The sequence below is a fragment of the Coregonus clupeaformis genome, chromosome 21, assembly GCF_020615455.1.
Source record: "Coregonus clupeaformis isolate EN_2021a chromosome 21, ASM2061545v1, whole genome shotgun sequence".
NCBI classification, from domain to species: domain Eukaryota; kingdom Metazoa; phylum Chordata; class Actinopteri; order Salmoniformes; family Salmonidae; genus Coregonus; species Coregonus clupeaformis.
The window spans coordinates 38,494,911-38,519,910 of record NC_059212.1 but is presented as its reverse complement, the minus strand read 5'-3'; the positions used below and the strand labels follow the sequence as shown (position 1 = coordinate 38,519,910).

The following is a 25,000-nucleotide window of genomic DNA, read 5'->3' as shown; positions in this document are numbered from 1 at the left end:
CGAGCAGGCCTTCCTAATTGACCTGGCCCAGGTATCCTGGATGGATATAGATCTCATTCCGTCAGTAGAGGATGCCTGGTTGTTCTTTAAAAGTAATTTCCTCTCAATCTTAAATAGACATGCCCCATTCAAAAAATACAGAACTAAGAACAGATATAGCCCCTGGTTCTCCTCAGACTTGACTGCCCTTGACCAGCACAAAAACATCCTGTGGCGTACTGCATTAGCATCAAATAGCCCCGCGATATGCAACTTTTCAGGGAAGTTAGGAACCAATATACACAAGCAGTTAGGAAAGCAAAGGCTAACTTTTTCAAACAGAAATTTGCATCCTGTAGCACTAACTCCAAAACGTTTTGGGACACTGTAAAGTCCATGGAAAATAAGAGCACTTCCTCCCAGCTGCCCACTGCACTGAGGCTAGGAAAAACTATCACCACCGATAAATCTACAATAATCGAGAATTTCAACAAGCATTTTGCTACGGCTGGCCATGCTTTCCACCTGGCTACCACTACCCCGGCCACCAGCTCTGCACCCTCCGCTGCAACTTGCCCATGCCCCCCGCTTCTCCTTCACACAAATCCAGACAGCTGATGTTCTAAAAGAGCTGCAAAATCTGGACCCCTACAAATCATTTGGGCTAGACAATCTGGACCCTTTCTTTCTAAAACTAGCCGCGAAATTGTCGCAACCCCTATTACTAGCCTGTTCAACCTCTTTTTCATAACGTCTGAGATCCCCAGAGATTGGAAAGCTGCGCGGTCATCCCCCTCTTCAAAGGGGGTGACACTCTAGATCCAAACTGTTACAGACCCATATCCATCCTGCCCTGCCTTTCAAAAGTTTTTGAAAGCCAAGTCAACAAACAGATCACCGACCATTTCTAATCCCACCGTACCTTCTCCGCTATACAATCCGGTTTCCGAGCTGGTCATGGGTGCACTTCAGCCACGCTCAAGGTCCTAAACGATATTATAACCGCGATCGATAATAGACAGTACTGTGCAGCCGTTTTCATTGACCTGGCCAAGGCTTTCGACTCTGTCAACCACCGCATTCTTATTGGCAGACTAAATAGCCTTGGTTTCTCAAATGACTGCCTCGCCTGGTTCACCAACTACTTCTCAGATAGAGTTCAATGTGTCAAATCGGAGGGCCTGTTGTCTGGACCTATGGCAGTCTCTATGGGGGTGCCACAGGGTTCAATTCTTGGGCCGACTCTTTTCTCTGTGTATATCAATGACGTCGCTCTTGCTGCTGGTGACTCTCAGATCCACCTCTACGCAGACGACACCATTTTGTATACATCTGGCCCTTCATTGGACGCTGTGTTAACAAACCTCCAAACGAGCTTCAATTCCATACAACACTCCTTCAGTAGCCTCCAACTGCTCTTAAACACTAGTAAAACTAAATGCATGCTCTTCAATCGAACGCTGCTTGCACCCGCCCACCCGACTAGAATCACTACTCTCGACGGGTCTGACCTAGAGTATGTGGACAACTACAAATATCTAGGTGTCTGGTTAGACTGTAAACTCTCCTTCCAGACTCACATTAAGAATCTCCAATCCAAAGTTAAATCTAGAATCGGTTTCCTATTTCGCAACAAAGCCTCCTTCACTCATGTTGCCAAACATGCCCTCGTAAAACTGACTATCCTACCGATCCTTGACTTCGGCGATGTCATTTACAAAATAGCCTCCAACACTCTACTCAGCAAATTGGATGTAGTCTATCACAGTGCCATCCATTTTGTCTCCAAAGCCCCATATAATACCCACCACTGTGACCTGTACGCTCTTGTTGGCTGGTCCTCACTACATATTCGTCGCCAAACCCACTGGCTCCAGGCCATCTATAAATCACTGCTAGGCAAATCCCCGCCTTATCTTAGCTCATTGGTCACCATAGCAACACCCACCCGTAGTCTGCGCTCCAGCGGGTATATCTCACTGGTCATCCCCAAAGCCAACACCTCCTTTGGCCGCAATTCCTTCCAGTTCTCTGCTGCCAATGACTGGAACAAATTGCAAAAGTCTCTGAAGCTGGAGACACTTATCTCCCTCACTAACTTTAAGCATCAGTTGTCAGAGCAGCTTACCGATCACTGCACCTGTACACAGCCCATCTGAAATTAGCCCGCCCAACTACCTCATCCCTATATTTGTCACGAGTTACAAAGCCAGAACCCAGAAGCAGACCAGGACAAGGTAAGTTGAAACGAAGGTGAGTGTTTATTTACAAATTCAAGAGTGATGCTGAATAATCCAGGGAACAGAGCGGGCGGCGTTGATTAGTTGTTGGGGGTGCAGTGGTTGTTCCAATCATGGCTCGGCAGCCGCCGACCACCAGGCAGAGGTTGGATGAAGGTTCCGGACGAGTGACTGCAGATGGAACAAAAACGGAGGTAAGTAAACAACAAACCAACAAGGTGCAAAACAACAAAACTAACGCTAGAAGCTCTAAGACTGATACTCTGGTAAACCTACTGTTCATGGCTAACGATCCGGCAGGGAATGGATGTTAGGCCAGAGCCTAAGAAGGGTGATGATCAGGACCAGGTGTGCAGATTGCTGATGGGATGCAGGTGCGGAAATCAAGAGAGCTCCCGGAGCGTTCCAGAACCCTCGGGAAACTGGAGATCACGAGCAGAAAAACTAGTCCACAGACAGGACCCGACTCAGACTGCCGGGATCGTTACAGTACCCCCCTCCGACGAACGCCACCGGGCGGACTCCCCGGAGCGCCAGGATGGAGGCGGTAGAAGTCACGGATGAGGTCAGCATCTAGGATCTGTCGCCGCGGAATCCAACTCCTCTCTTCAGGACCATACCCCTCCCAGTCCACGAGATACTGGAAACCCCGGCCCCGCCGTCTGGAATCCATGATGCGTCGCACCGTGTAGGCAGGACCACCTCCGATCATCCGAGGAGGAGGAGGAGGAGGCGGAGGAGGCAACAGAGGACTGAGGAAAACAGGCTTGAGGCAGGAGACATGAAAGGTGGGATGGACTCTGAGCGTCCTCGGTAGTTTGAGCCGAACTGCCACTGGATTGATCACCTTCTCCACCACAAACGGACCAATGAACTTCGGTAACAACTTCCTAGACTCAGTCCGTAAAGGAAGATCCCGTGTGGCCAACCAGACCCTATCTCCGATGGTATAGGTGGGAGCGGGGATCCGGCGACGATTCGCCTGGAGCTGATACCGGTCCGAAACTCTAAGGAGTGCCTTTCTGGCCCGATGCCAGGTCCGGTGGCAACGACGAATATGGGCCTGCACAGAGGGCACTGAGAGCTCCTTCTCCTGAGAAGGGAACAAGGGAGGTTGGTAGCCATACAGGCACTGGAAGGGAGACATCCCAGTGGCAGATGTAGGGAGAGTATTGTGGGCATACTCAACCCAAGGCAACTGAGAGACCCAGGAGGTGGGGTTGGAAGAGACCAGGCAGCGTAGCGTGGATTCCATCTTCTGGTTGGCTCTCTCCGCCTGACCATTGGATTGGGGGTGAAAACCAGATGTGAGACTGACTGTAGCTCCAATGGCCAAACAGAAGGACTTCCAGACAGCAGAGGTAAACTGAGGGCCACGGTCGGAAACGATATCACTGGGCAAACCGTGGACCCTGAACACCTCCCTAACCAGGATCTCGGACGTCTCCGAGGCAGAGGGAAGCTTGGCAATTGGCACAAAGTGGGCGAACTTGCTGAATCTGTCCACGATAGTCAGAACGACCGTGTTCCCCTCAGAAGCGGGCAACCCAGTGACGAAGTCCAGGGCCAGATGCGACCATGGTCGCCGGGGAATAGGAAGGGGGTGAAGCATTCCAGAGCTGGGCCGGTTGGTACTCTTATTCTGCGCACACACTGGACAGGCAGCAACAAAACCCCGAGTATCCTCGGCCATGGCAGGCCACCAAAAACGTCTGCGAAGAAACGCCATCGTCCGAGCCACGCCAGGGTGACAAGCCATCTTGCTGGCGTGGGACCATTTGAGGACAGCAGGACGAACCGACTCAGGCACAAACAACCGACCGGGTGGACCGTTACTGGGACCGGGCTGCGTCCGAAGGGCCGCCATCACCTCCTCCTCAATCTTCCACATAACTGCTCCCACGACGCAGTTCCGGGGGAGAATTTTCTCGGTCTTGGACTCACTCTCCTCCGTCTTGGAGAACATCCGGGACAAGGCGTCCGCCTTGCCGTTCTTAGATCCAGGTCGGAACGTCAGGGAAAACTTGAATCGTCCGAAAAACAACGCCCACCTGGCCTGACGGGAGTTGAGACGTCTAGCCGACTGCACGTAAGCAAGATTCTTGTGGTCAGTCCAGACAATAAACGGTTGCTCCGCCCCCTCCAACCAGTGGCGCCACTCCTCCAAGGCAAGTTTCACCACGAGAAGCTCCCGGTTACCCACATCGTAATTCCTCTCCGCAGGCGAAAGGCGACGAGAGTAGTAGGCGCAGGGATGGAGTTTACTGTCCGTGGAGCATCGCTGCGACAGGATGGCGCCAACTCCCACATCAGACGCGTCCACTTCAACGACGAACTGACGGGCCGTGTCCGGTTGAGAGAGAATCGGTGCGTTGGTGAATCGTCTCTTCAAATCCAGAAACGCTCGATCCGCCTCCGGATTCCACTTGAAGGTCCTGATACTGGAAGTCAAGGCAGTTAACGGAGCGGCCACACGGCTGTAATCCCGGATGAATCTGCGGTAGAAATTCGCAAACCCCAAAAATCTCTGGAGCTGCAATCTCGTACCGGGCTGGGCCCATTCCAGAACCGCTCTAACCTTCTCCTGGTCCATCCTAATCTCTCCCCTGGAGATGATGTACCCGAGAAAGGATGTTGTGTGGGCGTGAAACTCGCACTTCTCGGCCTTCACGAACAGGCGATTCTCCAACAATCGCTGCAGAACCTGCCGGACATGCTGGACGTGGTCGGAAGGTTCCTTCGAGAAGATCAGAATGTCATCCAGGTAAACAAACACAAAGAGACCGATCATATCTCTCAGGACGTCGTTCACCATACTCTGGAATACCGCTGGAGCATTGGTCAGTCCAAACGGCATCACCTGATACTCGAAGTGACCCATCGGTGTATTGAAACCCGCCAACCACTCGTCCCCCTCTCTGATCCGGACCATGTGATACGCATTGCGTAGGTCTAGCTTGGTGAACACCGTAGCACCCTGTAAGGAGTCGAAGGCAGAACTCATCAAGGGCAGGGGATACTTGTTCTTGACCGTGATGTCATTCAACCCCCGATAATCAATACACGGTCGAAGAGAGCCATCCTTCTTACCCACAAAGAAGAATCCTGCCCCCAGGGGGTGATGACGAGGGACGAACGAGACCAGCAGCCAGGACTCCTTGATGTAGGTCTCCAAAGCCTCACGTTCAGGTCGGGAGATACTGTATAACCTTCCCTTAGGGTAGACAGCTCCAGGGAACAGGTTGATGGCACAATCATATGGTCGGGTGGGGAGGGGAGTGACAGAGCCTTCTGCTTACTGAACACTTCCCCAAATCGTGATATGTCTCGGGAACCAGGGACAAATCTGGGGGTTTAGCCTCAATCACCTGACTGGGAACCGAATGGGGACAGGCAGTCTTGAGACAGTTAGCATGACAATCAAGGCTCCAACTCGTTACCTTGCCCGTCACCCAATCGAACGTGGGATTGTGTTCCTTCAGCCAGGGGTATCCAAGGAGCAGAGGAACATGGGAAGACGGCAGAATGAAGAATGAAATCATCTCCGAATGATTCCCCGACAACAGCATCTTAACCGGTTCAGTCCTCATCGTGATACGTGCCAGACTACTGCCGTTCAGAGTGGTCGCTTAATGGCTTCCGGCAATTGCTCCTTGGAAAGCCCCAGCTGTTCCACCAACTCGGCATCAAGAAAGCTTCCATCGGCACCTGAATCGATAAAAGCGTTAATCGCTAAGCTCTGATTCCTGTTCATAAGGGTAGCCGGAAACGGGGTCTGACAGAGGTATTGAGAGGTCGAAACTGGCTCGCTAAAAGTCCTCCCAACTTTAGCGAGCCGCGCAGTTTGACGACCGCCGGGAACAGGTGGCGAGGTAATGTCCCGAACCACCACAGTAGAGGCAACAGTTAGTCCTACGTCTGAGTTGGCGTTCCTCCTTGGTTAACCCGTGCCGCCCTACTTGCATTGGTTCAGAATCGGAGACAGGACCTCTCCACTAATCCTGTGTGGTGGACGATGATCGACGTATTCTGGTCCAATCCCCGACCCGACTGGAACCTGAGAAGCTGATCGATTGGACGGAACCCATTGCTTCTCCCTCCTTCGCTCTCGGACTCGATTATCCACCCGAATAGACAAGGCTACCAAGCTGTCCAGGTCACTAGGCTCCGGATAGGAGATCAACTCATCCTTGAGCTGCTCCGACAGACCCTGGTAAAAGGCCGCTTGCAGAGACTCCTCATTCCACCCACTCTCCACAGCCAACGTCTTGAACTCGATCACGAAGTCGGCCACGCTGCGAGTTCCTTGGTGAAGCGAAAACAGGCGCCTAGCTGCGTCCCCTCCCTCGGACGGAATGGTCGAAGAGCTTCCTCATCTCGGCCGTGAACCCCTGGTATGAAGCCATGCAGGGGTCTTGTCGTTCCCAAACGGCTGAAGCCCACTCCAGCGCTCGACCACGCAGTAACTCAATCACGAAGGCTATCCTAGCCTTGTCTGTGGCATAAGAGTAGGGCTGTAGATCGAACACTAACCCACACTGCATAAGGAAAGAACGGCATCCTCCCAGCTCCCCCTCATATTTATCCGGCGCCGGAACCTTGGGCTCACGGATGGACACAGCTCCAGAAGCGGCAGGCGAGATGGGTGAAACCGGTAGTGGATCCTCCACCGGAAACTTGCGCTGGTTCTGGACCTCCGTCAGACCGGTAGAAAGGTTCCGAACTGCCAACGCGATCTCCTGTAGCTCCGTGCTATGATGGCCCAACATCTTCTCCTGATGGGTAATGGCATGGCGAACAGAGTCCAGGTCCGCTGGGTTCATTACTGGCCGGATCGTTCTGTCACGAGTTACAAAGCCAGAACCCAGAAGCAGACCAGGACAAGGTAAGTTGAAACGAAGGTGAGTGTTTATTTACAAATTCAAGAGTGATGCTGAATAATCCAGGGAACAGAGCGGGCGGCGTTGATTAGTTGTTGGGGGTGCAGTGGTTGTTCCAATCATGGCTCGGCAGCCGCCGACCACCAGGCAGAGGTTGGATGAAGGTTCCGGACGAGTGACTGCAGATGGAACAAAAACGGAGGTAAGTAAACAACAAACCAACAAGGTGCAAAACAACAAAACTAACGCTAGAAGCTCTAAGACTGATACTCTGGTAAACCTACTGTTCATGGCTAACGATCCGGCAGGGAATGGATGTTAGGCCAGAGCCTAAGAAGGGTGATGATCAGGACCAGGTGTGCAGATTGCTGATGGGATGCAGGTGCGGAAATCAAGAGAGCTCCCCGGAGCGTTCCAGAACCCTCGGGAAACTGGAGATCACGAGCAGAAAAACTAGTCCACAGACAGGACCCGACTCAGACTGCCGGGATCGTTACAATATTGTTATTTATTTTGCTCATTTGTACCCCAGTATCTCTATTTGCACATCATCTCTTGCACATCTATCATTCCAGTGTTAATACTAATTGTAATTATTTTGCACTATAGCCTATTTTATTGCCTTACCTCCATAACTTGCTAAATTTGCACACACTGTATATATATGTATTTCTGTTGTATTTTTTTGACTTTGTTTTGTTTTACCCCATATATAACTCTGTGTTGTTGTTTTTATCGCACTGCTTTGCTTTATCTTGGCCAGGTCGCAGTTGTAAATGAGAACTTGTTCTCAACTGGTTTACCTGGTTAAATAAAGGTGAAATAAAATAAAAAAATAAAACATAGATTCATCCTGAACTCTCAGTGTGGTGTGTATGTGTGTGTGTGTGTATGTATGTATGTATGTATGTGTTTGTGTGTGTGTGTGTGTGTGTGTGTGTGTGTGTGTGTGTGTGTGTGTGTGTGTGTGTGTGTGTGTGTGTATCTGGTGCTAAACTTCATAGTTCCCCTTGACCACCCTCAGTAATTGGACACCATCCAGGGGACTGAGAGAACATCAGAGTAGGGCTTGTAGTGTAGCGATATGTTTTATATACTTCTGATTTGACAGACTGTGTCAGTCTGCATGTGTTACTACACTGTGTGTAGTATGGAATCCTACAACTAGGCCTACATGTCTGCATGTCCAAATCGTGTCAGAATGTATGGGGAACTGTGTGTAACAGAATGGCGCCAGTTTGACCTTAGGGGTCATGGGGTCAGGGGTGAGGGATTAGAGGTCAGGCTAGTTTTGTCCGCCTGTCTCCTTAGCTCTAACTAAAGATCATAACAATCTATTTGAGGGATCATTGTATATTTTAAGCCTCTGGATCACATCCCCCTTCCTTTTCTCTCTATCTTCTGTCTCAAATTCTTCTTTCTATTTCTGTCTCTCTCTCTCTCACACCCACACACACACACACTTGTTCTGTTCCGCTGCGCTGAGCCTGAGGCGGGATAGAGCGTGGAGGGTAGAGGGGCAGAGGGGCTAAGGGAGGAGGGGTGAGTGTATTTGGGAGGATTAGATGTGGTGGGTTGGTTATTAGCATCCTAACTCCTCAGATTAGGGACTAGAGATTAGGGTGTAGAGAGAGAGAGACTCAGGCTGGAGTAACTCACCATACTGACGACTCTATTCCAACCAGACAAAATGATGACAGATACTTACATCTCAACCACACACACACCAGTGGAGGCTGGTGACTTGAACATTTGAGGAGGATGGGAGACCCACGGTATAGTCGACAAAGTGTGTTTCAAAAACTAATTATTTTAACCTAAAGCATTTAATGAAGACATTTATAGTACAATATTATGGGGAATGGGAATGAGAGGGCTACTTACACCGTGTTGGAAAGGATCACAGCAGTGATTGAATGAGGGTATGAGGCATGAGTTGAGGTTTTCAGAGGCTTGACCAGGATAGAGTTTGACTGGGAAGACAAAAAACAAAGACACAACACACTACACAGTTAGACAAAAGAGCTAAGAATGACTTAGTCCAAGCAAGGAGTAAAATCATTGATGTGTAATAATGTGATTGTGTATGTGATTGATTCTACATACAGTAATGGGAGAAAATTGATAGGTGTACTCAATGCGCCAGTGGATGAGCGGGCACATGAGACATGGCTTCAGTTCATGTCAGGAGAAAGTTGACAATGGTAGTGGAGTGGAGTAGTCATCACCTCTTAATCAGGGAACAGGAGAAGACTTAGCTGTAAATACAAATAGCAGATACATTCCATTACAGCTGCGCCATCGTAGGTTTGGACAACGAGTTTCTCTATGAACTTAAACTCAGACATCTCAAAATGCATAAAGTCAAACACTGACTGTGCATCTCGCCCACTTGACACATCAAAGTATCCCAAGAAACGTTCCTGAATAAAGCCCTGATCATCCACATACCTGATAATATCTGACAACCACAAGCAGACTGGTGGCACCATAGGTCCCAGAGCGGTGGGGCAGTTTTTAACAGTTGATCAGACTGAAAGATAGTCTCGTTTTCATCCTATACAGCATGTTAAATCTCTAATGTTTAGGTGTAACCTAGGCTGCTGCAACATCTATGTCGTGAGTTTTTGCTTGTGTCTGTCCAGAGTGATTATGTGTTATCATCTTTGCTAAATAAATACTGGAGGAAAGTGGAAAACCTACTTGAGCGCACGCGAAAAAAATTCCCTGCGTCAACCTCTCTCTTTAATCTAACTTTTAATGGATGATGCGATGGAAGCTATCAAATCATTCGGAATTGTTTTCATCATCCCAGAAAAGACAGTCGAAAGTTCGATATGATCAGCAAGTAAAGCGTCGTAATGTTCAATTACCTCTGCAAGCTCATTGTAGTTGCCCTTGTTGGGTGGAACTTTCCCTCTCGTCGTGTCTAAAAGCAAATTCTTGCATGCCCTGCTTTTGTTTTTTCGTTTAGCTGAACGATCAATGTTCTTCAGGTCACTGTACCCACCTTTCAACCAAGGCTCAGACTTTTCAAAAAGCAGGCAGGGCCAGCAATACAGGCGGCCTGATGAAACCAGCTCCCTGTTAACCAGCTATACTGTTGATACCAGTTGGTATTGAACGCCCTCACCTTTTCATCCTTCTTCATGAAACTGATCTCAGGCAGAGGTCGACCCTCGCTTATAATTCGCACCTTTTCCGTGTACCCCAGATAATTAAATGGCTTCTTCAACAAAAAGTCCACAACATTTTCGGCAGTGTTGGTAATTCTACCATTCTGGCGGAGAAAACTGCACACTCGCGCTGGTAGCTAGCTAGCTACTGAAGTTAGCAAGGCACATTTTAATAAATTGCACTAATTTGACACAAAAATAAAGTTCTAAAACCAAGAAAACAATTTATAATATACCTCCTCTGTCTCCTGTAATTTGAAAAAAAACTAATTTGAATTGAATAATATCCCAAAAATGCTCAACTATCACTCTTCACTCTTAATCTCTATCCAACGATGTCACCAACCTTCTCAACACATAGAACCCCCATAATGCTCTGTGGCACCATCCCAATACAACTCACTAGGTTAATTCTCTGATCCTAATTATATGATTGGATGGACAACATGTCAGTTGATACTGCAAAAGCTTTCATTGGTTGGAGGATGTCCTCCGGAAGTGGTCATAATTACCATGTACACTTACCAGTCAAAAGTTTTAGAACACCTACTCATTCAAGGGTTTTTCTTTATTTTTTACTATTTTCTACATTGTAGAATAATAGTGAAGACATAAAAACTATGAAATAACACATATGGAATCATGTAGTAACCAAAAAGGTTTATATTTGAGATTATTCAAATAGCCACCCTTTGCCTTGATGGCAGCTAAAAAGGATAACTTTTTTAATGTTTCACTATTTTTATTTTTATGTAATTTCACTGAGTAGGATGTTCCTCCCCTTCCTCCTCCGAGGAGCCTCCACTGACACACACACACACACACACACACACACACACACACTAGTAGTGGTAGTAGTGGTAGTAGTGGTAGTGCAACGTATTGTGGTATGTCACCATGATAGTCAGTGTATTTATGTGTCTGTACTGCGTAATAAACTGACGTATCTGTCCTCAGACAGTTGTTTATCCAACAACCTGAGTGCATGTTAACCCTCGGAAGACTTGTTTCAGGCACACACACACACACTCACACACACACACACACACAAATACACAGGCACTCACACACACATACTTTTAGACCTGTCGAATCCAATCTCGTCAGATTTCTCCACTGATGCTTGATGCAATTTTTAAATGGGTAAGCCTGAACGAGTGCCTGGATAGCCCACACGTGGGTTTAACACACACACACACGTGACATCCATACACACACACACACACACACACACACACACACACACACACACACACACACACACACACACACACACACTGCTCTGTGATCAGAGTAATCTGAAGGAGCAGCGTGGTACTCGAGGGGGGTGGAGAAGGGGCTCCATCTTGAAAGCATGTTGCCATGGTGACCATTATGGTGCTCAACTCCCTGGGCCAGAGAGCTTTTTACACAATTTCCCTTTTTGGAGTGCCACACACACACACACACACACACACACACACACACACACACACACACTCAACACAATGCAAAAGAGAAACAGAAGGATAGAAAATGAAGGGAAATGAAAAGTAAGACTGAGAGAAACTGCATGAAGCCACTCGAGGCCATTTGATGGCAGATTGTTTAAAGGCTGCTGTAAGTGTGAATGAGATTAACATTTTAATGTTACTCTACGAGTTAGATGCCTGTGTGTTTGTTTACTGATGACTGTCTGTGTTGTTTACTCAGGTTTGCCTCCTCTAGAGAGAGAGAGCAGCCTCTTTGAATTAAACATGTCTTTGGTTCAGTGTGGTGTGATGATGTGGGTTCAGACTGCCCAATCTGTAAAGACCAACTTTAATACGGTTCACAAGCCCAGATAGACCTTTACACAGCTTACTCATAGTGAAGATATTATCTCACTCACACCACACACACACAAACACACACACACACTCTGGGATCGATTACCTGCCCTAAAGTGGCACTCTCATTACAACTGGTTTGTTTTCAGGTGTAATGGTAAGCTTACGGTTAGGGGTTGAAATCACAGGTGTGGCCAGAAAGAAAGTGCTGTATCTCCGTCCTTCTTAGCAAGGCCAGATGGGGATATTTTCTTATGTAAGGGATTCACATGGTGTCTTTTTTAAGAACACACACACACACACACAGACATACACATACACACACACAAACAATCCGTCCTCACACACATGTCTTCAGTAGCTGTAGTATCTAAGAGCTATGGATCACTATAAACACAGTCTGCAGACACTGTATGAATATTTAATAAGACAAGCCTCTTACAGATACCAGATATGAGACAAGCCTCTAACAGAGACTGGATCTGAGACAAGCCTCTAACAGAGCCTGGATCTGAGACAAGCCTCTAACAGAGCCTGGATCTGAGACAAGCCTCTTACAGAGACTAGATCAGACACACACACATCTGATCTGAGAAGACTCCCCTCTTTAGCATCATACTGTACTCACTAATCACACATCCTCAGTATCTGGTGTGAGTGTGTCTGCTGTTAGATCCTCAGTATCTGGTGTGGGTGTGTCTCTGCTGTTAGATCCTCAGTATCTGGTGTGGGTGTGTCTCTACTGTTAGATCCTCAGTATCTGGTGTGAGTGTGTCTCTGCTGTTAGATCCTCAGTATCTGGTGTGGGTGTGTCTCTGCTGTTAGATCCTCAGCATCTGGTGTGAGTGTGTCTCTGCTGTTAGATCCTCAGTATCTGGTGTGGGTGTGTCTCTACTGTTAGATCCTCAGTATCTGGTGTGAGTGTGTCTCTGCTGTTAGATCCTCAGTATATGGTGTGGGTGTGTCTCTGCTGTTAGATCCTCAGTATCTGGTGTGGGTGTGTCTCTGCTGTTAGATCCTCAGTATCTGGTGTGAGTGTGTCTCTGCTGTTAGATCCTCAGCATCTGGTGTGAGTGTGTCTCTGCTGTTAGATCCTCAGTATCTGGTGTGGGTGTGTCTCTGCTGTTAGATCCTCAGTATCTGGTGTGAGTGTGTCTCTGCTGTTAGATCCTCAGTATCTGGTGTGGGTGTGTCTCTACTGTTAGATCCTTAGTATCTGGTGTGAGTGTGTCTCTGGCTTTTTCACCTGTATTTTGGCCATATTTTAGGCAAATCATTAATCATAGGGGAGCTAAGTCCACAAGCACAATCCTCCATGGACTAATAGTGTGTGTGTGTGTGTGTGCCAGAGAGAGAACTCTCCAGGGCACTTTGCTCTCCTTCCTCTGTCTACCCTGTCAGCTCTTGGCTCATATAACTAGGGGTGTGTGTGTGTGTGTGTGTGTCCTGTCAGCTGTTGGCTAGGCTGCGGAGCGGCATTGGAAAAGCGGCTTTTCTCCTGGGACGTTTTCTTCTGGTGTGTTCTGCTTCTGGAACAGGGACACAAAGGACCTCAAAGCTGCTGCAGACAGACAGATAGACAGACAGATAGACAGACAGATAGACAGACAGATAGACAGACAGATAGACAGACAGATAGACAGACAGAGACAGACAGGGGGCCTTGTGCCAGGCCTGGCGTCCTCACAGCTGCCTGATCAAAACTGCCTTGCAGTACCACTGAGGCTGTGTAGACTAAAACCACTCTACTCTGCACTGACGTGTGTGTTAGTTTGTGTGTGTGTGTGTAGTTGTCACGTATACTCCCCCTCTGGCCTCTAGGTCACCAGGCTGCTCTTTATTACGCACACCTGTCACCATCGTTACGCACACCAGCGCCTCATCAGACTCACCTGGACGCCATCACCTTCCTGATTACCTCCCCTATATGTCACTCCCTTTGGTTCCTTCCCCAGGCGTTATTGATTCTGTTACTCTGTTCCTGTCTGTACGCTACTCTTGTTTTGTTCCATGTTTTATTTATCATTCAATGCACTCCCTGTACTTGCTTCCCGACTCCCAGCGTACATTGCTACAGAATAGCGCCTTACCAAAGGGAGGCATCAGGGTGTGTTTTTAGTTTTTTTAGTTTTGTTGGTGACGTCGGGTCCGGGTGCCGCTGTCGAAGCAACCGGGGATGCCTCAGCTGGCTCGTCAGGCTTCCATGCCTCAGCTGGCTCGACAGGTTCTCAGGCCTCATTTGGCTCGTCAGGCATCCGTTTCCGAAGCTGCCGGGGATGCGTCAGCTAGCTCGTCAGGCTTTCATGTCTCAGCTGGCTCGACAGGTTCTCAAGCCTCGGTTGGCTCGTCGGGCTCCCGTGCCTCAGCCGGCTCGACAGGTTCCCACGCCTCAGCCGGCTCGACAGGTTCCCGCACCTCAGCCGGCTCGACAGGTTCCCGCACTTCAGCAGAGGTGACCGGTCCGCTCCTGATCCCCAGGATCGTCCCTTTGGTCGGCGTCCTGCGGCTGGAGCTGCGCGTCAAGGAGGGGATACTGTCACGTATACTCCCCCTCTGGCCTCTAGGTCACCAGGCTGGTCTTTATTACGCACACCTGTCACCATCGTTACGCTCACCAGCGCCTCATCAGACTCACCTGGACGCCATCACCTTCCTGATTACCTCCCCTATATGTCACTCCCTTTGGTTCCTTCCCCAGGCGTTATTGATTCTGTTACTCTGTTCCTGTCTGTACACTACTCTTGTTTTGTTTCGTGTTTTATTTATCATTAAATGCACTCCCTGTACTTGCTTCCCGACTCCCAGCGTACATTGTTACAGTAGGACTGTATGTGTGTGTGTGAGGATGGTAATTTACGGCAGTGCCGAGGCGAACGACTCATTGCTTGATTAAATCCATGACCTTCAACACCGACACACGCGATCAACACACACTCAACGCACACACGCAATCAGAACCCAAAGGAATCCATCATGGTATTGATCAATCTGCAGACACACACAAACCATCTATGGAATTGCGTTTCCAACACCCTAAATCTCCTGACTGTGGATAGGACCATTTCCCTTCAGAGGAGAATAATCACCCCATAAATGTACAGTGCATTCGGAAAGTATTCAGACCCCTTCACTTTTTCCAAAGGTTTTTATAAATTTTTGCAAATCTATAAAATAAAACTGAAATATTACATTTACATAGGTATTCAGACCCTTTACTCAGTACATTGGTGAAGCACCTTTGGCAGCGATTACAGCTGTCACGATCGTCTAAGGAGGAGGACCAAGGCGCAGCGTTGAAGGTGAACATATTTATTATTATACTGATCACACGATCAAAACAACAGACGATAACGTGATGTCTACGGTTTAACACAAAACCAAATAAGAACAAGAAACCACAAAAACAAAGGGAAAGACAGACAGTTTAAATATGGCTCCCAATCAGAGACAACCAGCTGACACTTGTTGCCTCTGATTGGGAGTCACTCAGGCCAACATAGAAATACAAACTAGACCCACAACCTACAACACAAAACATAGAAACTAACACCCTGGCTCAACATACGAGAGTCCCCCGAGCCAGGGCGTGACAACAGCCTTGAGACTTCTTGGGTATGATGCTACAAGCTTGGCACACCTGTATATGGGGAGTTTATCCCATTCTTCTCTGCAGATCCTATCAAGCTCTGTCCGGTTGGATGGGGTGCGTCGCTGCACAGCCATTTTCAGGTCTCTCCAGAAATGTTCTATTGGGTTCAAGTCCGGGCTCTGGCTGGGCCAGTCAAGGACATTCAAAGACTTGTCCCGAAGCCACTCCGGCGTTGTCTTGGCTGTATGCTTAGGGTCATTGTCCTGTTGGAAGGTGAACCATCGCCCCAGTCTGAGGTCCTGAGCTCTCTGGAGCATGTTTTTATCAAGGATCTCTCTGTACTTTGCTCCATTAATCTTTCCCTCGATCCTGACTAGTCTCCCAGTCCCTGCCACTGAAAAACATCCCCACAGCATGATGCTGCCACAACCATGCTTCACCGTAGGGATGGTGCCAGGTTTCCTCCAGAAGTGACGCTTGGCATTCAGAAAAAATAGTTCAATCTTGGTTTCATGAGACCAGAGAATCTTGTTTCTCATGGTCTGAGAGTCCTTTAGGTGACTTTTGGCAAACTCCAAGCGGGCTGTCATGTGCCTTTTACTGAGGAGTGGCTTCCGTCTGGCCACTACCAGAGAGATGGTTGTCCTTCTGGAATGTTCTCCCATCTCCACAGAGGAACTCTCATCCACAGAGGCTGTAACATAACAACATGTGGAAAAGGTCAAGGGGTCTGAATACTTTCCAAAAGCACTGTACAGTACCTTCAATAGTGTTACATCACCTTCAGTAGTGTTACAGCACCTTCAGTAGTGTTAATGTATCTTCAGTAGTGTTACAGTACCTTCAGAAGTGGTACAGCACCTTCAGTAGTGTTACAACAGCTTCATTAGTGTTACAGTCTCTTCAGTAATGTTACAGCAGCTTCAGTAGTGTTACAGCACCTTCAGTAATGTTACAGCACATTCAGTAGTGTTACAGCACCTTCAGTGGTTTTACAGCATCTTCAGTAATGTTACAGCACATTCAGTAGTGTTACAGCACATTCAGTAGTGTTACAGCACCTTCAGTAGTGTTACAACAGCTTCAGTAGTGTTACAGCACCTTCAGTAGTATTACAGTAACTTCAGTAGTTTTACAGCACCTTCAGTAATGTTACAGCACCTTCAGTAGTGTTACAGCACCTTCAGTGGTTTTACAGCACCTTCAGTAATGTTACAGCACATTCAGTAGTGTTACAGCACCTTCAGTAGTGTTACAGCACCTACAGTAGTGGTACATCACCTTCAGTAGTGGTACAGCACCTTCAGTAGTGTTACAGCACCTTCAGTAATGTTACAGCAGCTTCAGTAGTGTTACAGCACCTTCAGTAATGTTACAGCACGTTCAGTAGTGTTACAGCACCTTCAGTAGTGGTACAACACCTCCAGTAGTGTTACAGCACCTTCAGTAGTGTTACAGCACCATCAGTAGTATTACAGTACCTTCAGTAGTTTTACAGCACCTTCAGTAATGTTACAGCACCTTCGGTAGTGTTACATTACATTCAGTAGTGTTACAGCACCTTCAGTGGTTTTACAGCATCTTCAGTAATGTTACAGCACATTCAGTAGTGTTACAGCACCTTCAGTAGTGTTACAGCACCTTCAGTAGTGGTACATGACCTTCAGTAGTGTTACAGCAGCTTCAGTAGTGTTACAGCACCTTCAGTAATGTTACAGCACGTTCAGTAGTGTTAAAGCACATTCAGTAGTGTTACAGCACCATCAGTAGTATTACAGTACCTTCAGTAGTTTTACAGCACCTTCAGTAATGTTACAGGAACTTCAGTAGTGTTACAGCACCTTCAGTAGTGTTACAGCACCTTCAGTGGTTTTACAGCACCTTCGGTAATGTTACAGCACATTCAGTAGTGTTACAGCACCTTCAGTAGTGGTACAACACATTCAGTAGTGTTAAAGCACCTTCAGTAGTGTTACAGCACCATCAGTAGTATTACAGTACCTTCAGTAGTTTTACAGCACCTTCAGTAATGTTACAGGAACTTCAGTAGTGTTACATCACCTTCAGTAGTGTTACAGCACCTTCAGTGGTTTTACAGCATCTTCAGTAATGTTACAGCACATTCAGTAGTGTTACAACACCTTCAGTAGTGTTACAGCACCTTCAGTAGTGGTACATGACCTTCAGTAGTGGTACAGCACCTTCAGTAGTGTTATAGCACCTTCAGTAATGTTACAGCAGCTTCAGTAGTGTTACAGCACCTTCAGTAATGTTACAGCACGTTCAGTAGTGTTAAAGCACCTTCAGTAGTATTACAGTACCTTCAGTAGTTTTACAGCACCTTCAGTAATGTTACAGGAACTTCAGTAGTGTTACAGCACCTTCAGTAGTGTTACAGCACCTTCAGTGGTTTTACAGCACCTTCGGTAATGTTACAGCACATTCAGTAGTGTTACAGCACCTTCAGTAGTGGTACAACACATTCAGTAGTGTTAAAGCACCTTCAGTAGTGTTACAGCACCATCAGTAGTATTACAGTACCTTCAGTAGTTTTACAGCACCTTCAGTAATGTTACAGGAACTTCAGTAGTGTTACAGCACCTTCAGTAGTGTTACAGCACCTTCAGTGGTTTTACAGCAGCTTCGGTAATGTTACAGCACATTCAGTAGTGTTACAGCACCTTCAGTAGTTTTACAGCAACTTCAGTAATGTTAGAGCCCCTTCAGTAGTGTTACAGCACCTTCAGTAGTGTACATCACCTTCAGTAGTGGTACATCACCTTCAGTAATGTTACAGCAGCTTCAGTAGTGTTAAAGCACCTTCAGTAATGTTACAGCAGCTTCAGTAGTGTTACAGCACCTTCAGTAGTGGTACAGCACCTTCAGAAGTGGTACAGCACCTTCAGTAATGTTAAAGCACCTTCAGTAGTGGTACAACACCTTCAGTAGTGTTACAGCAACTTCAGTAATATTACAGTACCTTCAGTAGTGTTACAACACCTTCAGTAGTGTTACAGCACCTTCAGTAGTGTTACAGCACCATCAGTAGTATTACCTTCAGTAGTTTTACAGCACCTTCAGTAATGTTACAGCATTTTCAGTAGTGTTACAGCACCTTCAGTAGTGTTACAGCACCTTCAGTAGTGGCACAGGACCTTCAGTAGTGGTAGAGCACCTTCAGTAGTGTTACAGCATCTTCAGTAGTGGTATAGCACCTTCAGTAGTGTTACAGCACATTAAGTAGTGGTACAGCACCTTCGATGGTGTTACAACACCTTCAGTAGTGGTACAGCACCTTCAGTAGTGTTACAGCAGCTTCTGTAGTGTTACAGCACATTCAGTAATGTTACAGCACTTCAGTAGTGTTACAGCACCTTCAGTAATGTTACAGCAGCTTCAGTAGTGTTACAGCACCTTCGGTAATGTTACAGCACCTTCAGTAGTGTTACAGCACCTTCAGTAGTGGTACAGTGCCTTCACTAGTGGTACAGCACCTTCAGTAGTGGTACAGCACCTTCAGTAATGTTACAGCAGCTTCAGTATTGTTACAGCACCTTTAGTAATGTTACAGCAGCTTCAGTAGTGTTACAGCAACTTCGGTAATGTTACAGCACCTTCAGTAGTGTTACAGCACCTTCAGTAGTGGAACAGTACCTTCACTAGTTGTACAGCACCTCAGTAGTGGTACAGCACCTTCAGTAATGTTACAGCACCTACAGTAGTGGTACAACACCTTCAGTAGTGTTACAGCAACTTCAGTAGTGTTACAACACCTTCAGTAGTGTTACAGCACCTTCAGTAGTGTTACAGCACCTTCAGTAGTGTTACAGCACCATCAGTAGTATTACAGCACCTTCATTAATGATACAGCATCTTCAGTAATGTTACAGCACCTTCAGTAATGTTATAGCACATTCAGTAGTGTCACAGCACCTTCAGTAGTGGTACAACACCTTCAGTAGTGTTACAGTACCTTCAGTAATATTACAGTACCTTCAGTAGTGTTACAACACCTTCAGTAGTGTTACAGCATCGTCAGTAGTGTTACAGCACCATCAGTAGTATTACAGTACCTTCAGTAGTTTTACAGCACCTTCAGTAATGTTACAGCACCTTCAGTAGTGCTACAGCACATTCAGTAGTGGTACAGCAGCTTCAGTAGTGTTACAGCACCTTCAGTAATGTTACAGCACCTTCAGTAGTGTTACAGAACCTTGAGTGGTTTTACAGCACCTTCAGTAATGTTACAACACCTTCAGTTGTGTTACAGCACCTTCAGTAGTTGTACATCACCTTCAGTAGTGGTACAGCACATTCAGTAGTGTTACAGCAGCTTCTGTAGTGTTACAGCACCTTCAGTAATTTTACAGCAGCTTCAGTAGTGTTACAGCACCTTCAGTAATGTTACAGCTGCTTCAGTAATGTTACAGCACCTTCAGTAATGTTACAGCACATTCAGTAGTGTCACAGCACCTTCAGTAGTGGTACAGCACCTTCAGTAGTGGCACAGGACCTTCAATAGTGTTACAACTACTTCAGTAGTGTTACAGCACCTTCAGTGGTTTTACAGCACCTTCAGTAGTGTTACAGCACCTTCAGTAGTATTACAGTACCTTCAGTAGTTTTACAACACCTTTAGTAATGTTACAGCACCTTCAGTAGAGTTACATCAACTTCAGTAGTTTTACAGCATCTTCAGTAATGTTACAGCACCTTCAGTAGTGTTTCAGCACCTTCAGTAGTTTTACAGCACCTTCAGTAATGTTACAGCACCTTCAGTAGTGTTACAGCACATTCAGTAGTGGTACATCACCTTCAGTAGTGGTACAGCACCTTCAGTAGTGTTACAGCACCTCCGGTAGTGTTACAGCACCTTCAGTAGTTTTACAGCACCTTCAGTAATGTTACAGCACCTTCAGTAGTATTACAGTACATTCAGTAGTTTTACAGCATCTTCAGTAATGTTACAGCATCTTCAGTAGTGTTACATCACCTTCAGTAGTGTTACAGCACCTTCAGTAGTGGCACATGACCTTCAGTAGTGGTAGAGCACCTTCAGTAGTGTTACAGCATCTTCAGTAGTGGTATAGCACCTTCAGTAGTGTTACAGCACATTCAGTAGTGGTACAGCACCTTTGATGGTGTTACAGCACCTTCAGTAGTGGTACAGCACCTTCAGTAGTGTTACAGCAGCTTCTGTAGTGTTACAGCACCTTCAGTAATGTTTTCTGCAGCTTCAGTAGTGTTACAGCACCTTCAGTAATGTTACAGCACCTTCAGTAGTGTTACAGCACCTTCAGTAGTGTTCCAGCATCTTCACTAGTGGTACAGCACCTTCAGCAATGTTACAGCACCTTCAGTAGTGTTACAGCACCTTCAGTAGTGTTACAGCACATTCAGTGGTTTTACAGCACCTTCAGTAATGTTACAGCTCCTTCAGTAGTGGTACAGCACCTTCAGTAGTGGTACAGCACCTTCACTAGTGGTACAGCACCTTCAGCAATGTTACAGCACCTTCAGTAGTGGTATAGCACCTTCAGTATTGGTACAGCACCTTCAGTAGTGGTACAGCACCTTCAGTAGTGGTACAGCATCTTTAGTAGTGGTATAGCACCTTCAGTAGTGGTACAGCACCTTCAGTAGTGGTATAGCAGCTTCAGTATTGGTACAGCACCTTCAGTAGTGTTACAGCACCTTCAGTAGTGGTAGAGCATCTTCAGTAGTGGTACTTACCTTCAGTAGTGTTAAAATTGTAACCCTTTTTTATACACTTCAGGTTGTAGACCCCATAGAAATATAGAAATATAGAAATATAGAAATACAGAAATATAGAAATACAGAAATATAGAAATATAGAACAATAGAAATGAAAGGATCTGTGTCTCATTTGTAAGCCTGTGTTTTCCTGTTTTCCTCTCTCCAGCGTGCAGACCAGGCTCCTACAAGGCCTCAGCGACCGACGCCTACTGCATAAAATGCCCGCCACATAGCTCCTCCCACTTGGAGAGAGCCTCAGAGTGTGTATGTGAGAAAGGCTTCCACCGCGCAGAGACGGACCCACGCTCCATGGCCTGCACACGTGAGTAACACACGCACACACACACACACACACACACACACACACACACACACACACACACACACACACACAGAGATACACAAGAACACACATACACACTCACCTTGACACACTTGTAGACAAGCACATCCACAAAACATCAGTTCCGTCCATTGTCATTTCAGATTCTTTGACATAGTGCCTATTGTAAAAGTATTTATATACAGTTCAAGTCGGAAGCTTAACCAAATACATTTAAACTCTGTTTTTCACAATTCCTGACATTTAATCCTAGTAAAAATTCCCTGTCTTAGGTCAGTTAGGATCACCACTTTATTTTAAGAATGTGAAATGTCAGAATAATAGTAGAGAGAATTATTTATTTCAGCTTTTATTTCTTTCATGACATTCCCAGTGGGTCAGAAGTTTACATACACTCAATTGGTATTTGGTAGCATTGCCTTTAAATTGTTTAACTTGGGTCAAACGTTTTGGGTAGCCTTCCACAAGCTTCCCACAATAAGTTGGGTGAATTTTGGCCCATTCCTCCTGACAGAGCTGGTGTAACTGAGTCAGGTTTGTAGGCCTCCTTGCTCGCACACGCTTTTTCAGTTCTGCCTACAGATTTTCTATAAGATTGAGGTCAGGGCTTTGTGATGGCCACTCCAATACCTTGACTTTGTTGTCCTTAAGCCATTTTGCCACAACTTTGGAAGTATGCTTGGGGTCCCTCCTGCAGCAAAGCACCCCCACTACACTACACATTCAGTAGTGTTATAGCACCTTCAGTAGTGTTACAGCACCATCAGTAGTATTACAGTACCTTCAGTAGTTTTACAGCACCTTCAGTAATGTTACAGCAACTTCAGTAGTGTTATAGCACCTTCAGTAGTGTTACAGCACCTTCAGTGGTTTTACAGCACCTTCAGTAATGTTACAGCACATTCAGTAGTGTTACAGCACCTTCAGTAGTGTTACAGCACCTACAGTAGTGGTACATCACCTTCAGTAGTGGTACAGCACCTTCAGTAGTGTTACAGCACCTTCAGTAATGTTACAGCAGCTTCAGTAGTGTTACAGCACCTTCTGTAGTGGTACAGCACCTTCAGTAGTGTTACAGCATCTTCACTAGTGGTACAGCACCTTCACTAGTGGTACAGCACCTTCAGTAATGTTACAGCAGCTTCAGTAGTGTTACAGCACCTTCAGTAGTGTACAGCACCTTCAGTAGTGTTACAGCACCTTCAGTAATGTTACAGCAGCTTCAGTAGTGTTACAGCACCTTCAGTAATGTTACAGCAGCTTCAGTAATGTTACAGCAGCTTCAGTAGTGGTACAGCACCTTCAGTAGTGGTACAGCACCTTCATGATGCTGCCACCCCGTGCTTCACGGTTGGGATGGTGTTCTTCGGCTTGCAAGCAACCCCCTTTTTCCTCCAAACATAACGATGGTCATTATGGCCAATCAGTTCTATTTTTGTTTAATCAGACCAGAGGACATTTCTCCAAAAAGTACGATCTTTGTCCCCATGTGCAGTTGCAAACCGTAGTCTGGCTTTTTTATGGCGTAGTGGCTTCTTCCTTACTGAGCGGCCTTTCATGTTATGTCGATACAGGACTAGTTTTACTGTGGATATAGATACTTTTGTACCTGTTTCCTCCAGCATCTTCACAAGGTCCTTTGCTGTTTTTGTGGGATTGATTTGCACTTTCCGCAACAAAGTACGTTCATCTCTAGGAGACAGAACGCATCTCCTTCCTGAGCGGTATGACGGCTGCGTCCCATGGTGTTTATACTTGCGTACTATTGTTTGTACAGATGAACATGGTACCTTCAGGCGTTTGGAAATTGCTCCCAAGGATGAACCAGACTTCTGGAGGTCTACAATATTTTCTCAGAGGTCTTGGCTAATTTCTTTAGATTTTCCCATGATGTCAAGCAATGAGGCACTGAGTTTGAAGGTAGGCCTTGAAATACATCCACAGGTACACCTCCAATTGATTCAAATGATGTCAACTAGCCTATCAGAAGCTTCTAAAGCCATGACATCATTTTCTGGAATTTTCCAAGCTGTTTAAAGGCACAGGCAACTTAGTGTATGTATACTTCTGACCCACTGGAATTGTGATACAGTGAATTATAAGTGAAATAATCTGTCTGTAAACAATTGTTTGAAAAAGTACTTGTGTCATGCACAAAGTAGATGTCCTAACTGACTTGCCAAAACTATAGTTTGTTAACAAGAAATTTGTGGAGTAGTTGAAAAACCAACCTAAGTGTACGCAAACTTCCGACTTCAACTGTACATACACTACCAGTCAAAAGTTTGGACACACATACACATTCAAGGGTTTTTCTTTATTTTTTACTATTTTTTACTTTGTAGAATAATAGTGAAGACATCAAAACAATGAAATAACACATATGGAATAATGTAGTAAACAAAAAAGTATTAAACAAATCAAATATATTTTATATTTGAGATTCTTCAACTAGCCACCCTTTGCCTTGATGACAGCTTCATGAGGTACAGTGAGGGAAAAAAAGTATTTGATCCCCTGTTGATTTTGTACGTTGGCCCACTGACAAAGAAATTATCAGTCTATAATTTTAATGGTAGGTTTATTTGAACAGTGAGAGACAGAATAACAACAAAGAAATCCAGAAAAACATATGTCAAAAATGTTATAAATTGATTTGCATTTTAATGAGGGAAATAAGTATTTTACCCCCTCTCAATCAGAAAGATTTCTCGCTCCCAGGTGTCTTTTATACAGGTAACGAGCTGAAATTAGGAGCACACTCTTAAAGGGAGTGCTCCTAATCTCAGCTTGTTACCTGTATAAAAGACACCTGTCCACAGAAGCAATCAATCAATCAGATTCCAAACTCTCCACCATGGCCAAGACCAAAGAGCTCTCCAAGGATGTCAGGGACAAGATTGCAGACCTACACAAGGCTGGAATGGGCTACAAGACCATCGCCAAGCAGCTTGGTGAGAAGGTGACAACAGTTGGTGCGATTATTCGCAAATGGAAGAAACACAAAAGAACTGTAAAACTCCCTCTACCTGGGGCTCCATGCAAGATCTCACCTCGTGGAGTTGCAATGATCATGAGAACGGAATCAGCCCAGAACTACATGGGAGGATCTTGTCAATGATCTCAAGGCAGCTGGGACCATAGTCACCAAGAAAACAATTGGTAACACACTACGCCGTGAAGGACTGAAATCCTGCAGCGCCCACAAGGTCCCCCTGCTCAAGAAAG

General features: G+C 46.2%; 1 protein-coding gene across 3 annotated transcripts in view; it reads left to right on the top strand.

The window, feature by feature from the left end:
• Positions 1–25,000, top strand: part of LOC121535539 (ephrin type-A receptor 3-like) — a 163,319-nt gene that overhangs the window by 70,126 nt on the left and 68,193 nt on the right. For all 3 annotated transcript variants that reach the window (XM_041842712.2, XM_041842711.2, XM_041842713.2), the window contains exon 6: positions 21,596–21,751. In XM_041842712.2, the coding sequence (XP_041698646.2) occupies positions 21,596–21,751 (156 nt within the window). The remainder of the gene's footprint in view (positions 1–21,595; positions 21,752–25,000) is intronic.